General features: G+C 30.1%; 1 protein-coding gene across 3 annotated transcripts; it reads left to right on the top strand.

Moving 5' to 3' along the window:
• The first annotated feature begins 3,644 nt into the window (after nucleotides 1-3,644).
• Nucleotides 3,645-7,233, top strand: LOC25486621 (uncharacterized). Of its 3 annotated transcripts, XM_039830525.1 has the most exons (7): nucleotides 3,645-3,808; nucleotides 3,890-3,976; nucleotides 4,219-4,407; nucleotides 5,498-5,659; nucleotides 5,795-5,848; nucleotides 6,291-6,446; nucleotides 6,791-7,233. In XM_039830525.1, the coding sequence occupies exons 1-7, from the start codon at nucleotides 3,692-3,694 to the stop codon at nucleotides 7,175-7,177; spliced, it is 1,152 nt and encodes a 383-aa protein (XP_039686459.1). In that variant the 5' UTR covers nucleotides 3,645-3,691; the 3' UTR covers nucleotides 7,178-7,233. The 3 variants fall into 3 exon arrangements, with proteins under 3 accessions (XP_039686459.1, XP_039686460.1, XP_039686461.1); XM_039830526.1 differs by lacking the exon at nucleotides 6,291-6,446; XM_039830527.1 differs by lacking the exons at nucleotides 5,795-5,848; nucleotides 6,291-6,446.
• The last annotated feature ends 6,137 nt before the right edge of the window (nucleotides 7,234-13,370 follow it).

The following is a 13,370-nucleotide window of genomic DNA, read 5'->3' as shown; positions in this document are numbered from 1 at the left end:
AAGTGTCATTGAGTTTTAAATGGATATCTGTTTGGGGAGTGACCCAGCTGGAAGATATGATTTGATTGCACTCCTTCTCTTCTATCCAAATCTGTTCAAATCTTTTAATTCTCTTATGTTGAAAATGGGGTCTACTTTCTTCAAAATCATAAAACTCCATTATGATAGGGGCATGATAAGATGTATATCTGAGTTTATGAGTATTGGTATACCTAGGGAACAAAGAAATCCAGTTAGAGTTAGCACAAAAACGATCCAAACGTTCCTGAATGTGAGCATATCTAGGTTGATTATTTGCCCATGTATATTTATAACCTATATAGCCTAAGTCCTTAAGATCACAGTTATTAAGAGTATCGTTAAACATAGGGTTAATGGTGTTTTACCCCCCTATAATATAGGTCATTTTTTGTTTTCCCCCTATAATACAGGGGGTAAATCAAAAAAAATATATTACAGGGGGAAAACTAAAAATAACCTATATTACAGGGGGGTAAAACACCATTAACCTTTAAACATATTAGCAGTAGAGAAATCAATCCCATTCCCTCCCAATTTTTCAGAGCTATTTTGAATCATGTTGAAATCCCAATTTTTTTCTATAATAAAGCGTTAAAAAAAATCTATAATAAAATTGTGTGAAGGTTCGATGAATACTTAATAAAAAAATTATTCATTTTTTAACTAATTCAAATGAAGATTTTAGTCAACGTTGATAAAAAAAAATGTATTACATACAGGTAATATAAATAATTTTTTGCACAAAAGGGAACATAAATTATATTTTTCTACTCCAAACAATTATTTAGTTTCTTTTTATTGTGTTTAAGGGTATTTTTGTCCTTTAAAAGCAATTACATTATTCTCTCTCTCTTATCTTTCTCTTCTACCAAACATTACATCAAATCTACTCAATCTCTCACCTTTTTCTCTCTTCTCAAACTCTCTCTTACCTACTTCTCTCTTCACAATTTCTCTTCGTAACCAAATACACCCTAAATCTTCACCAAGATTTATGTTCTCTATGTTGATTTAGAGAGAAAGTCTATCCTCAACATATGATGTTCTTTCGAAGGTCACTATTGGAGTTTTGATCACACTGTATATGCTCTGTCTTTTGTTTTATTATTTTGACGTCTTACTTTGGTCTATTATGGATAATGGCTATACGATGTTTGAGGCAGAGATGGGGAAGACATAAGAGGAGAGAGGGAAAATAAAAATGGAAAGGAATGTTGTGATGTGATGCATGAAGTGCATAGTAAGATGTGTGAAATAGATTGATCTATTGGCTCTTAATTAATCTTTAAAGTGCCCTCCCAATAAGGGACTTTTTTTTCCGACCAAATTAAGTAGCTAGCAAAGAGCTAGACTCCCAAAATTCATTACCAAACAAAGAGGAAAAACAACAAAAAGGAGGGGGACAAAAAAGTGAGACAAATATTTTTACTATTAAATATAAAAAAAATTAGTGTATGTATGTATCGCATACTCATAATTGATACATAAAAAATATATGGGATACATATTTGTTATTGTTGCAACAAAAAAAGGAGCACATTCCATCGAAGTTGGCATCAGAAAAAATCGAATCTGAGACCTTGAGAGGAGCACATTCCAAAGATCCCAAGCCAACCACTGGGCCAACCCCAAATGGGTTAAAAAAAAATACTTATGCTTGATAAATATATATATATAAAAAAATAGATTACTTGAATAGTTAAGGGACCAAAATAAATCGAATTTTAATTAAGGGACCAAAACGATACTACCTGAATAGTTAAGGGACCAAAAATGAAATTTAGCCAAAAAAATACTAGACATATGTGTCGTTGTTTTTTTTTTTTTTTGAGCAAATATGTGTCGTTGTTGATACATAAACAACTGGGATAAATATTTTTATCTAATAAATATAAAAAACAAAACACAAGATAAATATTCGTTACTACCACTTTTATAAAAATATCTCTGATAAATATAAAAAAACACAAGATAAATATTCATCATTGATAAATAATAAAAAATATTCGTCCCTTACCTATAAAAAATGGGACAAATATTTGTGTTTTTGACAAGGTTTTTAGTATTGATAAATATATAAAAAAAAAGAGGAAAAATATGTGTTAATAAACATGGTATATATTTGTGATTGATAATTATAAAAAAAACATGGACAGAAAATTTTCTAATGGTAAGTTAAATCTTAAAAAATAGGGACAAATTTTTGTATTTATGTATGAAAAATTAAAAGAAAAAACAAAAGACATATAATCATAACTAAAAAACAAAAAGAAAATGGGAGGCATATTTGTCATTGCTTCATGAAAAAACACGGGACAATTTTTTTTTGTTGATGAATAAAAAATTAAAATAAAATAAATTATTTTTAGAGATTACCAAACAATATGATGTTGTCCGTGCATGACACGGGTTAACACATTGGTTTTGCATTATATTGTATTTTTAAACACTTATGTGGTTAAATGTGTCGAAGTCAATGAGTTTGGGTATGCTCTATTTAGGCTAAGCTCCATTTACTCCATTTAAGAATTGGATGTAAGACATGTGGCAAAAAAATATCCAACGGTTGAGATTTTAAATTAAAAAACAATAAAAGGTTGTTGTCATATGAGAGAAGAAGGGAACATGATTTGTTTTGTTTTTATTTTTTTTCGGTCAAGTAGCCTAGTGGCTAGAGCTCACACAATTTAATTGTGGAGAAGTGGAGTGTCCGGGGTTCGAACCCCGGCTCCTGCATATAATATGCAATATCCTTATCAACTGAGCTAAGCTCACGGGGATGATTTGTTTGTTATTATTATGTATTTTTATTAAACAAATATTCGGTTTTTAATTTAAAATCTTAACCGTTGGATACTTTTTTGCCATATGTCTTTCATCCAAACCCTAAATGAAGTAAATGGATCTTAGCCAAAATGGAGCATACTTGAACTCGAAGTCAATACTAATGATTCTATAACAGTCAACCTTTATCAATGGATTTAATTGTTTTAAATGTATTAAAATATTTTTTGTCTTTTTATTTGTCATTCAAAACCTATACTTTTTCTCTCTTATTAATTATCATGACTCTGAAACAACAGTCAACATCTATCAATGAATTTAATTGTCTTAAATGGATTAATTTATTTTTTTGTATGTTTCATTTATCATTCAAAAATGAATTTAATTATCCTTGTTTATAATACTCCATCTATTTCAAAATGAATGTCAATGCATCATTAAAAGAAATGAAATAACTATTTTACTAAATTAAGTTAAAACAATTTTTTGGAAATAGTGCCCATAATATTAATTGGAGAGTACAATTAGGAAGAAATAATTAGTCGTACATTGAAAACTAAGTGACAGTCATTTCGAAACGATATTTTTTTATAAAAGGAGCATTCATTTAGAAACGGAGGGAGTAATATTTTTTTCCTTCCCGAGTTCTTTTACAAAACTGAACGTTGACTTTTGTCTCCTTTAAATTTTATGAATTATATAACGCTCAACCTCTGTCAATGTATTAATTGTCGTAAATGCAATAACCACGTGTATAACAAAAGTTAAGAAGTGGGTCATATCCTTGAAAGTAACATCTTTCACTTTGTAGTATATATACATGTTCAAGTATTGAATTTTCTTGAAAAAAGTATTACATGTCCTTGAGAGTAACATTTAAAATTTCATGGATTTAATTCTCTTTCTCGTTCTCAGTTTGTGCATAACATGTTGCAAAGTTGAGGCAAGAAGCAAAATTTTACTAGATGAAACAAATAATTTTAATCTATCATATAGCATCGAGGTATTTTTTATTATTCATTGTCCGTTATTAGTTTGATTAATACATGATGTAGTTGATTGTAATTTTGGTTAATGAATTCAGGATTTTGTGGCCGATAAATTTGATTGTGTTGGTATATACAAGCAACCTACTCTACAACACCCTTTACTAAAAGAGCACAAAATTCAGGTATAATAGTTGAACAATTTATAATATTAATTATCTTACTTTATTGCGGTATAAAAACTAGTTGTTATTTGATGAAAATGAAGAGAATGATATATAATGGTAACTAACAGATATAATTCAAGATTTGTAACCTTAAATTTTCATTCAAAATTACCTTATTTGTTTGTAACGAATTTCAACTTCAACTATAATTCATTTTAATTAATTTTTAGTTTATTCCCTCTTCATTGCAACATATGTAGCTTCTACCAACTTTTGCAAAGAACATTGTGCGAAGTAGACCATCTTATGGTAAAACAGCGGTTGATTGTCCATTGGGAAAAGTGCCTATCTACAACAGGAGAGGAAGACATCAGATTATTGCTAATTCATCTTCAAAATTAGAAATTGATGATTTTCAACGGCATTCTAAAAGTAACCCTGGCTATCATGTAAGTGGATATTTTTAATCAATACATTTTACATGGAATATTATAACATTATGTATTTATCAATATTAGGAAAAATGACCAACTAAAATAATGCCACACCAAGAAAGAGCACAAAAAAAGGTCGCATTCTGACGACGGAGTTACAAAAAAAAAAAAAAGAGGATATATTTAAAAACCACTTATTGAAATAAAAGAAGAGAAAAAGACGCAAAATGCGTGATTATGGATCCAAAAATGGCTTAAAACCAACACATATCAGTAGGAATAACAAATCAAGACAATCCACCTTGCTACAAAACCGTCTAAAATGGGGCAAACCAACTAGTGGTATATGGTTTAAAACCTCATCCCTGCCCCTTTTTATGGTGAGTCAGAAAGTTAGTGTGTTTTTCCGTAATATCTTTGTTAAAAAATATTAATTAAAAAATTCACAAAAAACTATGTGACAAGTGTAAAAATAACAATAAAATAAATATAAGTTAATGAAGCTAAAATATATAACTCTTGAGACCAACAAAAAAAATATCATTCAAACATCCATAGTTTATCATAAAAAATCTAGAACAAGTCTACAAGACATCTAAAATAGCTCTAAAAAAACAGTTGAAATAAAAATGTAATGGGTTCACTAAAGTGATTAAATTAAATGAATTTTCTCTCTCCACTTTGTATTTCAAACATATGAGAAAATTAGAAAATGAGATTGTAACTTATAAGAAAAATGAGTGAAAAGAGGATATTTTTACTATTATTTAAACCGGACGAGCCAAACCGCCCTATCACCACCATATTATTTTAGTGTGGGTTTAGTAAGGAAAGTTAACTGGTAGGTGAGGTGCAAAATTATAACGCCTAAACGTTAGGTCAAACGGGTCAACTTATAGGGCCTAACCCGTTTTCCCATCCCTACTTTTTTATGGACGAGGAAGAAATAAATAGGGTTACAAGAGAGAAAGGTGGCTAGGTGTATGTGCAAGATAGGTAGAAAAATATGAAATTTTAGATTTAAGACATAGTGTGTGTGACAAATCACTTTAACATTTTAAAACTGTATAAAATATGAAATATTGTATGTTTTTGTCTTCTCTAGACTGTTACCCTTGATACAACCCAAAATACGATATTTCATGGAGCATACGCGGGCATAGCTTTGTATAATCTATCAGTTCAAGCAAAGCAATACAGCATGTCTTACATTTGGATTGAAAGTGGATCAGGAACACAACTAAATAGCATAAAAGTTGGAGTTGGGGTTAGTTAATTTTTATTGCGTTTTATCGATATTTTCCTCTCATGACATTGCATTCATTTAGAGATATAATGATAGAAAAAACATAGTCATTCTTTTATAATATACTACTCACATCCTCTCTTTTTTGTGTAAAAGGTTTTTCCAACTTTATATAAAGACAACCAACTACGATTAACTAGTCGATGGACGGTAAGAATATAAATTTAACGCATTCAATAATATATACGACCATCTACAGTGGTGAGTGCTTCACCTATTTAGAACCATATTAAATAGGAACCACTATTATAGAACAAATAAATATGGTGCTTGTACATAAGAGTGGTTATGGGAGCACCCCCTCTATCTTCCTTTCTTTTAGCCCCCTAGATAAATTGTATTAAAATAAATAATTTTTGTTGAAATATCATGATTTAATGTTATTGGTGGGACTAGTTTTCTCATTTTTTCTAAGGTGTTAGATTGGAGAGATTGGACACTCGTTCAGTATTAATATTAGTAAATGCTAAAATTGATGATGTGTATATATAGGACCAACTTAAACATCACTGTGGATGGTCAAATGTGATGGAAACAAAAAATAAATACATATTGTTATTGTGCTCAAGCTCAATTTGATATAAACATACAGGCAGATGGTTTTAGACAAACTGGATGTTACAATGATAATTGTCCGGGTTTTGTGCAAGTCAATAGTAACAAAGATTTTACTCTTGGTACTGTCATGTCGCCCACTAATTCAATTGGAGCAACTGAAAAGTTTGCTATTTTTTTGAAAATCAAACAGGTAAATTTGTAATTATTGTAAATACATACAAATATATTATACATTATTATATATATTTTTGAAAACTATTACATCAAATTTAAAGTGTTTATTAAATTATTTTTGTTTGACAATATTATATTTAAAACTTGTATTAAGTAATTACTTCAAGTTTTTTTTTTTAAAAAAAAAAAGGATAATTTAAATAATTGAAAAGAATGATAATTAAATATAGGATCTTAATCATTTATAACTCTTTATGAAGTACTCATTATGAGTGAATGTTTTTGTTTTTTTAATTAGTCTTAATATGATTGGTTAATATCTTCTCCTAATATTTCTCTTACCTTTTTAAATATATGTAGGATCGATCTACAGGTCATTGGTGGTTACTTATGCGACATGAATCAATACAAGTTGGATATTGGCCAAGAGAGTTATTCAATCACTTAGGTATGGGAGCATCAAAGATTCGATTTGGAGGTCAAACTTATGCTCCACCTAATACGGATAGTCCCCCAATGGGTAGTGGAAGATTGCCTAAAGAAAAATTTGAAAACTCGGGTTTTATGGGACAACTTAGGATTATTGATTCACAATATAATGAAGCTGACGTAAAACCTGAAAACATGAAGCCATATAGAGATACTAATTCAAATTGTTATGACGTGATATACAATGGTTTTGAAGGACGTCTTTATAGGCAAGCTTTTCTTTATGGTGGGCCAGGTGGACGAAATTGTGGTATATGATTGTATTTACAACTATATTTAATAAAACTATGATTCGTCCTTAATTTATATTGTTATACCCTTGGCCCAAAACAGCATAATTAACATTAAATTTGTGGAAAAGTAAAACTTAATGCTTATAATTAACAAAACCACATTTCACAAAGGTATACTAACTCATAAAATTTGACAAATTTTCTTTTCTTGAAAACTAATTGATTTAAATTAGTTTTGTAATTGATTATTGATTGTTAAATTTTGAAACTGTATTAGATCTTCGTCAAGAAATAAAATTTATAAGTTGATCTCCACAGAGATTATGAAATTGCAAACTAACTACTATACTTTTTTTTGTTGATAAAGCTAAAAATGGATTAAAGGAAACCAGAAGCTAACTCAACCTCTTACAACAATTAGTCCATATAAACCCTAGTAAAAGGTAACCCCAAAAAATCCCTAACAAGAAAGGTTGAAATAAAAGATGGAGGGTACTCCCACCATTGAGAGGAGCAAGGGGTAAGATCTTGACCATTCCTGGCCAAAGTATCAACCACCATGTTCATACCAGAGGGAAAATACTAATAATTTGCCTACAAAAGTACATAAAATTGTGCATCTTGTATTCATCCTCCAAGGAACACCGTCTTGCTTGCTGAAAGCTTTCACAACACTAAGTGAATCAGTTTCAATCCAAATATCTTTAAGGTCCATATCATCAGCTTTTTCCATGGCAATCATACGCGCACCAAATTCAGCTTCTAAAGAAGATTCAATGAATATTCTTAGCCAAAGCTCCTATAAAGAAAGATTGAGAAGCTCTAAAGACAACACCATTGGAACCACAAAGAGGATTGCCAAATGATGAGCCATCAAAGTTAACTTTAGGCTTTGTTTGCGAGTTTTGAGGGGAAGGAAAGGAAAGGCTAAGGAGGGGAAGGGAAGGGAAGGGAGAAAGGAGGGAAAACCTTCCCCTTGTTTGAGAGAAGCCAATAAGGTAAGGAGATGGAGGGCTTATGTTATAATTTTACTATTTTACCCTTTTCCTCTTAAAATCAATACATTGTTGTTATACTTCGTAATTTAACTTCTAATTTATTCAAAACAACTTATCTCATGAAAAACAAATTATTACGATCTATTGTCAAAGTTTATTTTTAAAAAACAACTTATTCAAAACAACTTATTTATAAATAAAAAAAAAAAAAAAAAAAAACTTATTACAATCACTTTTTAAAAACAACTTATTTATACAAAACAACTTATTATTGATTCACAATATAATGAAGTTGAAGTAAAACCTGAAAACATGAAGACATATAGAGATACTAATTCAGATTGTTATGACTTGATATACAACGGTTTTGAAGGACGTCTTTATAGGCAAGCTTTTCTTTATGGTGGGCCAGGTGGACGAAATTGTGGTATATGATTGTATTTACAACTATATTTAATAAAACTATGATTCGTCCTTATTTTATATTGTTATACCCTTGGCCCAAAACAGCATAATTAACATTAAATTTGTGGAAAAGTAAAACTTAATGCTTATAATTAACAAAACCACATTTCACAAAGGTATACTAACTCATAAAATTTGACAAATTTTCTTTTCTTGAAAACTAATTGATTTAAATTAGTTTTGTAATTGATTATTGATTGTTAAATTTTGAAACTGTATTAGATCTTCGTCAAGAAATAAAATTTATAAGTTGATCTCCACAGAGATTATGAAATTGCAAACTAACTACTATACTTTTTTTTGTTGATAAAGCTAAAAATGGATTAAAGGAAACCAGAAGCTAACTCAACCTCTTACAACAATTAGTCCATATAAACCCTAGTAAAAGGTAACCCCAAAAAATCCCTAACAAGAAAGGTTGAAATAAAAGATGGAGGGTACTCCCACCATTGAGAGGAGCAAGGGGTAAGATCTTGACCATTCCTGGCCAAAGTATCAACCACCATGTTCATACCAGAGGGAAAATACTAATAATTTGCCTACAAAAGTACATACAATTGTGCATCTTGTATTCATCCTCCAAGGAACACCATCTTGCTTGCTGAAAGCTTTCACAACACTAAGTGAATCAGTTTCAATCCGAATATCTCTAAGGTCCATATCATCAGCTTTTTCCATGGCAATCATACGCGCACCAAATTCAGCTTCTAAAGAAGATTCAATGCCAATATTCTTAGCCAAAGCTCTTATAAAGAAAGATTGAGAAGCTCTAAAGACAACACCATTGGAACCACAAAGAGGATTGCCAAATGATGAGCCATCAAAGTTAACTTTAGGCTTTGTTTGCGAATTTTGAGGGGAAGGAAAGGAAAGGCTAAGGAGGGGAAGGGAAGGAAAGGGAGGGAAGGGAGAAAGGAGGGAAAACCTTCCCCTTGTTTGAGAGTTAAAAAGCCAATAAGGTAAGGAGATGGAGGGCTTATGTTATAATTTTACTATTTTACCCTTTTCCTCTTAAAATCAATACATTGTTGTTATACTTCGTAATTTAACTTCTAATTTATTCAAAACAACTTATCTCATGAAAAACAAATTATTACGATCTATTGTCAAAGTTTATTTTTAAATAACAACTTATTCAAAACAACTTATTTATATAAAAAAAAACTTATTACAATCACTTTTTAAAAAAAAACTTATTTATACAAAACAACTTATTACGGCCTCTTTTTAAAAAACAGCTTATCTTATGAAAAACAAATTATTACGATCTTTTTTTAAAAAACAACTTATTCAAAACAGCTTATTTATACAAAAGAACTTATTATAACCTCTTTTAAAAAACAGCTTATTCAAAACAACTTAATACGATATCGTTTTCAAAAACTGCTTATTCAGAACAGCTTATTTATACAAAACAGCTTATTGCGACCTCTTTTTCAAAAACAACTTATTCAAAACAGCTTATTTATGCAAAACAGCTTAATACGATCTCTTTTTCAAAAACAGATTATTCAAAACAGCTTATTTATACAAAACAGCATAATACGACCTCATTTTCTAAAACCGCTTATTCAAAACAGCTTATTAATGCAAAACAGCTTACTACGATCTATTTTTCACAAAAAGCATATTCAAAACAGCTTATTTATACAAAAAAAAAGCTTAATACAACCTCATTTTCAAAAACAGCTTCTTCAAAACAGCTTATTTATACAAAACAGCTTATTACGACCTCATTTTCAAAAACCGCTTATTCAAAACAACTTCTTTATACAAAACAGCTTATTACGACCTCTTTTTCAAAAACAGCTTCTTTAAAACAGCTTAATACGATCTCTTTTTCAAAAACAGCTTGTTCAAAACAGCTTATTTATACAAAACAACTTATTACGACCTCATTTTTCAAAAACCGCTTATTCAAAACAACTTATTTAATAAGGGATATTCAAAACAGCTAACAGCTGTTTTCAAAATAAACAACTTATTTAATAAGGGATATTCAAAACAGCTAACAGCTGTTTTCAAAATAGCTAACATCTGTTTTTGAAAAAGAGGTCGTAATAAGCTGTTTTGTACAAATAAGCTGTTTTGAATAAGCGGTTTTAGAAGATGAGGTCGTATTAAACTATTTTGTATAAATAAGCTATTTTGAATAAGCTGTTTTTGAAAAAGAGATCGTATTAAGCTGTTTTGCATAAATAAGCTGTTTTGAATAAGCTCTTTTTGATAAAAAAAGGTCGTAATATGCTGTGTTTTGAATAAGCGGTTTTAGAAAATGAGGTCGTATTAAGCTGTTTTGTATAAATAAGTTGTTTTGAATAAGCTGTTTTTGAAAAAGAGGTCGTATTAAGCTGTTTTGCATAAATAAGTTGTTTTGAATATGCTGTTTTTGAAAATGAGGTGGTAATAAGTTGTTTTGTATAAATAAGTTGTTTTGAATAAGCTGTTTTTGAAAAAGAGATCGTATTAAGCTGTTTTGCATAAATAATGTATTTTGAATAAGCTGTTTTTGAAAAAGAGGCCGTTATAAGCTGTTTTGTATAAATAAGTTGTTTTGAATAAGCGATTTTTGAAAATGAGGTCGTAATAAGCTGTTTTATATAAATAAGCATTTTTGAATAAGCTGTTTTTGAAAAAGAGATCGTATTAAGTTGTTTTGCATAAATAAGTTGTTTTGAATAAGCTGTTTTTGAAAATGAGGTTCTATTAAGCTGTTTTGTATAAATAAGTTGTTTTGAATAAGCGGTTTTTGAAAATGAGGTCGTAATAAGCTGTTTTGTATAAATAGGCTGTTTTGAATAAGCTGTTTTTGAAAAAGAGATCGTATTAAGTTGTTTTTGCATAAATAAGTTGTTTTGAATAAGCTGTTTTTGAAAATGAGGTTCTATTAAGCTGTTTTGTATAAATAAGTTGTTTTGAATAAGCTGCTTTTGAAAATGAGGTCGTAATAAGCTGTTTTATATAAATAAGTTGTTTTGAATAAGCAGTTTTTGAAAATGAGGTCGTAATAAGTTGTTTTGTATAAATAAGTTGTTTTGAATAAGCGGTTTTTGAAAATGATGTTGTAATAAGCTGTTTTGTATAAATAAGTTGTTTTGAATAAGTTGTTTTTAAAAAAGAGTGTAATAATTTTAGTAATGTCTAAAATTGGAATTTTGAATTATTAAGAGGGCAAAATTATCAATTTATATGTTTAACCCCCAAAACCCCCCAATTTGGGGGAACTTTAAAATTGGACAAATGAAGCCCTTTAAAACCCCCCAAAACCTTTCCCTTGTTTTTTTAAAACTCACAAACAAGGGTTTACCACTCCTAAGCCTTTCCTTCCCTTCCCCTCCCCTTCAAAACCCAACTCACAAACAAAGCCTTAGTGAAAATAGCTGGAGGAAAAATCCAAGAGACATCCTGGATGGAGAGATCTTTCTAGCCTTCATAGGTATGCCAAAGCGTCTAGCCACCTTGAAGTCTTGCATGCCAGTAGACCCCTTAACAATATCAAGAACAAAGATGCTATGAAAAAGAGTGATCATGGAGAAGTATCTTTTATTTATTTCCATGTAGATGCTCCAGATGACATGAACAATAGAAGAATTCATCACATATCTTTCCAGTTTACTAGTATTAGTATTCACACCCAGCTGAAGAGAGGTTATGGAAGATCGATCAAGCAGTTGATCAGTCCCTTTCACCAGCCATTCCCATAACTGATAGGTAACAAGGCACCTAAGAATTTTTTTTTTGAGAAGATTCATCTATTTTATAGCAGAAGCAACATATAGAAACAATGGAGCAACATGTTGATGGGATAAAACCGCAAGTGCACGGTTTTACCGGTATAGTAATAAAAGAGTATCGTTCCGACAGGGAGTTATGAATTCAATCAACTTTTAATAATGATTAGATGAAGGTTTCGAAGGTTAAAAAGTTTGAATTTTTAATTAAAAGAAAATAATAAAGAAAAGATAAAAGCCTTGGGATTATTGGTTCATCCTAACGGCAAATCCTTCACAAACTAAACTATTAAACCTAGAACCTTATGTTAGACCTAACTTCTAAAGACAAGTTTCTCTTATGTTCCTCAAGCAATCAAGCCTATTTCGCTGACTTGATTACTATTAGATTTTAATTCCTTTAGCAACCAAGCCTATTTCGCTGACTTGATTACTATTAGAATCCTTCAAGATCGAAACGTATATGTCTCAAAGATTGCAAAGACTATTTCGCTGCCTTTACAACCTTTGTCTAAATTCACTTGTTCGAATATCAAAGCTCCACTTTCGTTTTATGAATTGATATTTGAGATGATGGATTAACAATTATCAAACCCTCCACTTTCGTTTCCACAGTTTGATAATGGTTAATTCATGTTAAAATAGTGAATTTAGATTAGAGATTAGGGTTACATAAGATTAGGGTTAATAGCTTGGTTTGATTAGGATTATGTCATTAAACTTATCCAACAATCCCAAGACAATAGAAGTCTACTCACTAACGTTCATTTTAGACATAGAAGAGAAGAAGAAGAAGAAGAACATAAAATAAAGGTTGAACTTTTATTCAAAGAAACAATTGTCACTTATTATTTCCAAGAACAAAAGATGAATTGTTGTGATAGCCAGCTACTCTATTTATAGTCTATATCGACTTAAACCCTAAGCAATACATCACTAGAATGTTCCACAAGAAACCAAGGGCTTTTAGGTCAGAAATAAACTAATAGGTAGCTTGTCCGGAAAGCAAAAGCAGCAAAAGGAC

This window comes from Medicago truncatula, chromosome 2, assembly GCF_003473485.1.
Source record: "Medicago truncatula cultivar Jemalong A17 chromosome 2, MtrunA17r5.0-ANR, whole genome shotgun sequence".
Taxonomy (NCBI): Eukaryota; Viridiplantae; Streptophyta; class Magnoliopsida; order Fabales; family Fabaceae; genus Medicago; species Medicago truncatula.
The sequence above is the reverse complement of the archived record's forward strand: the minus strand, read 5'-3'. Positions and strand labels throughout refer to the sequence as shown.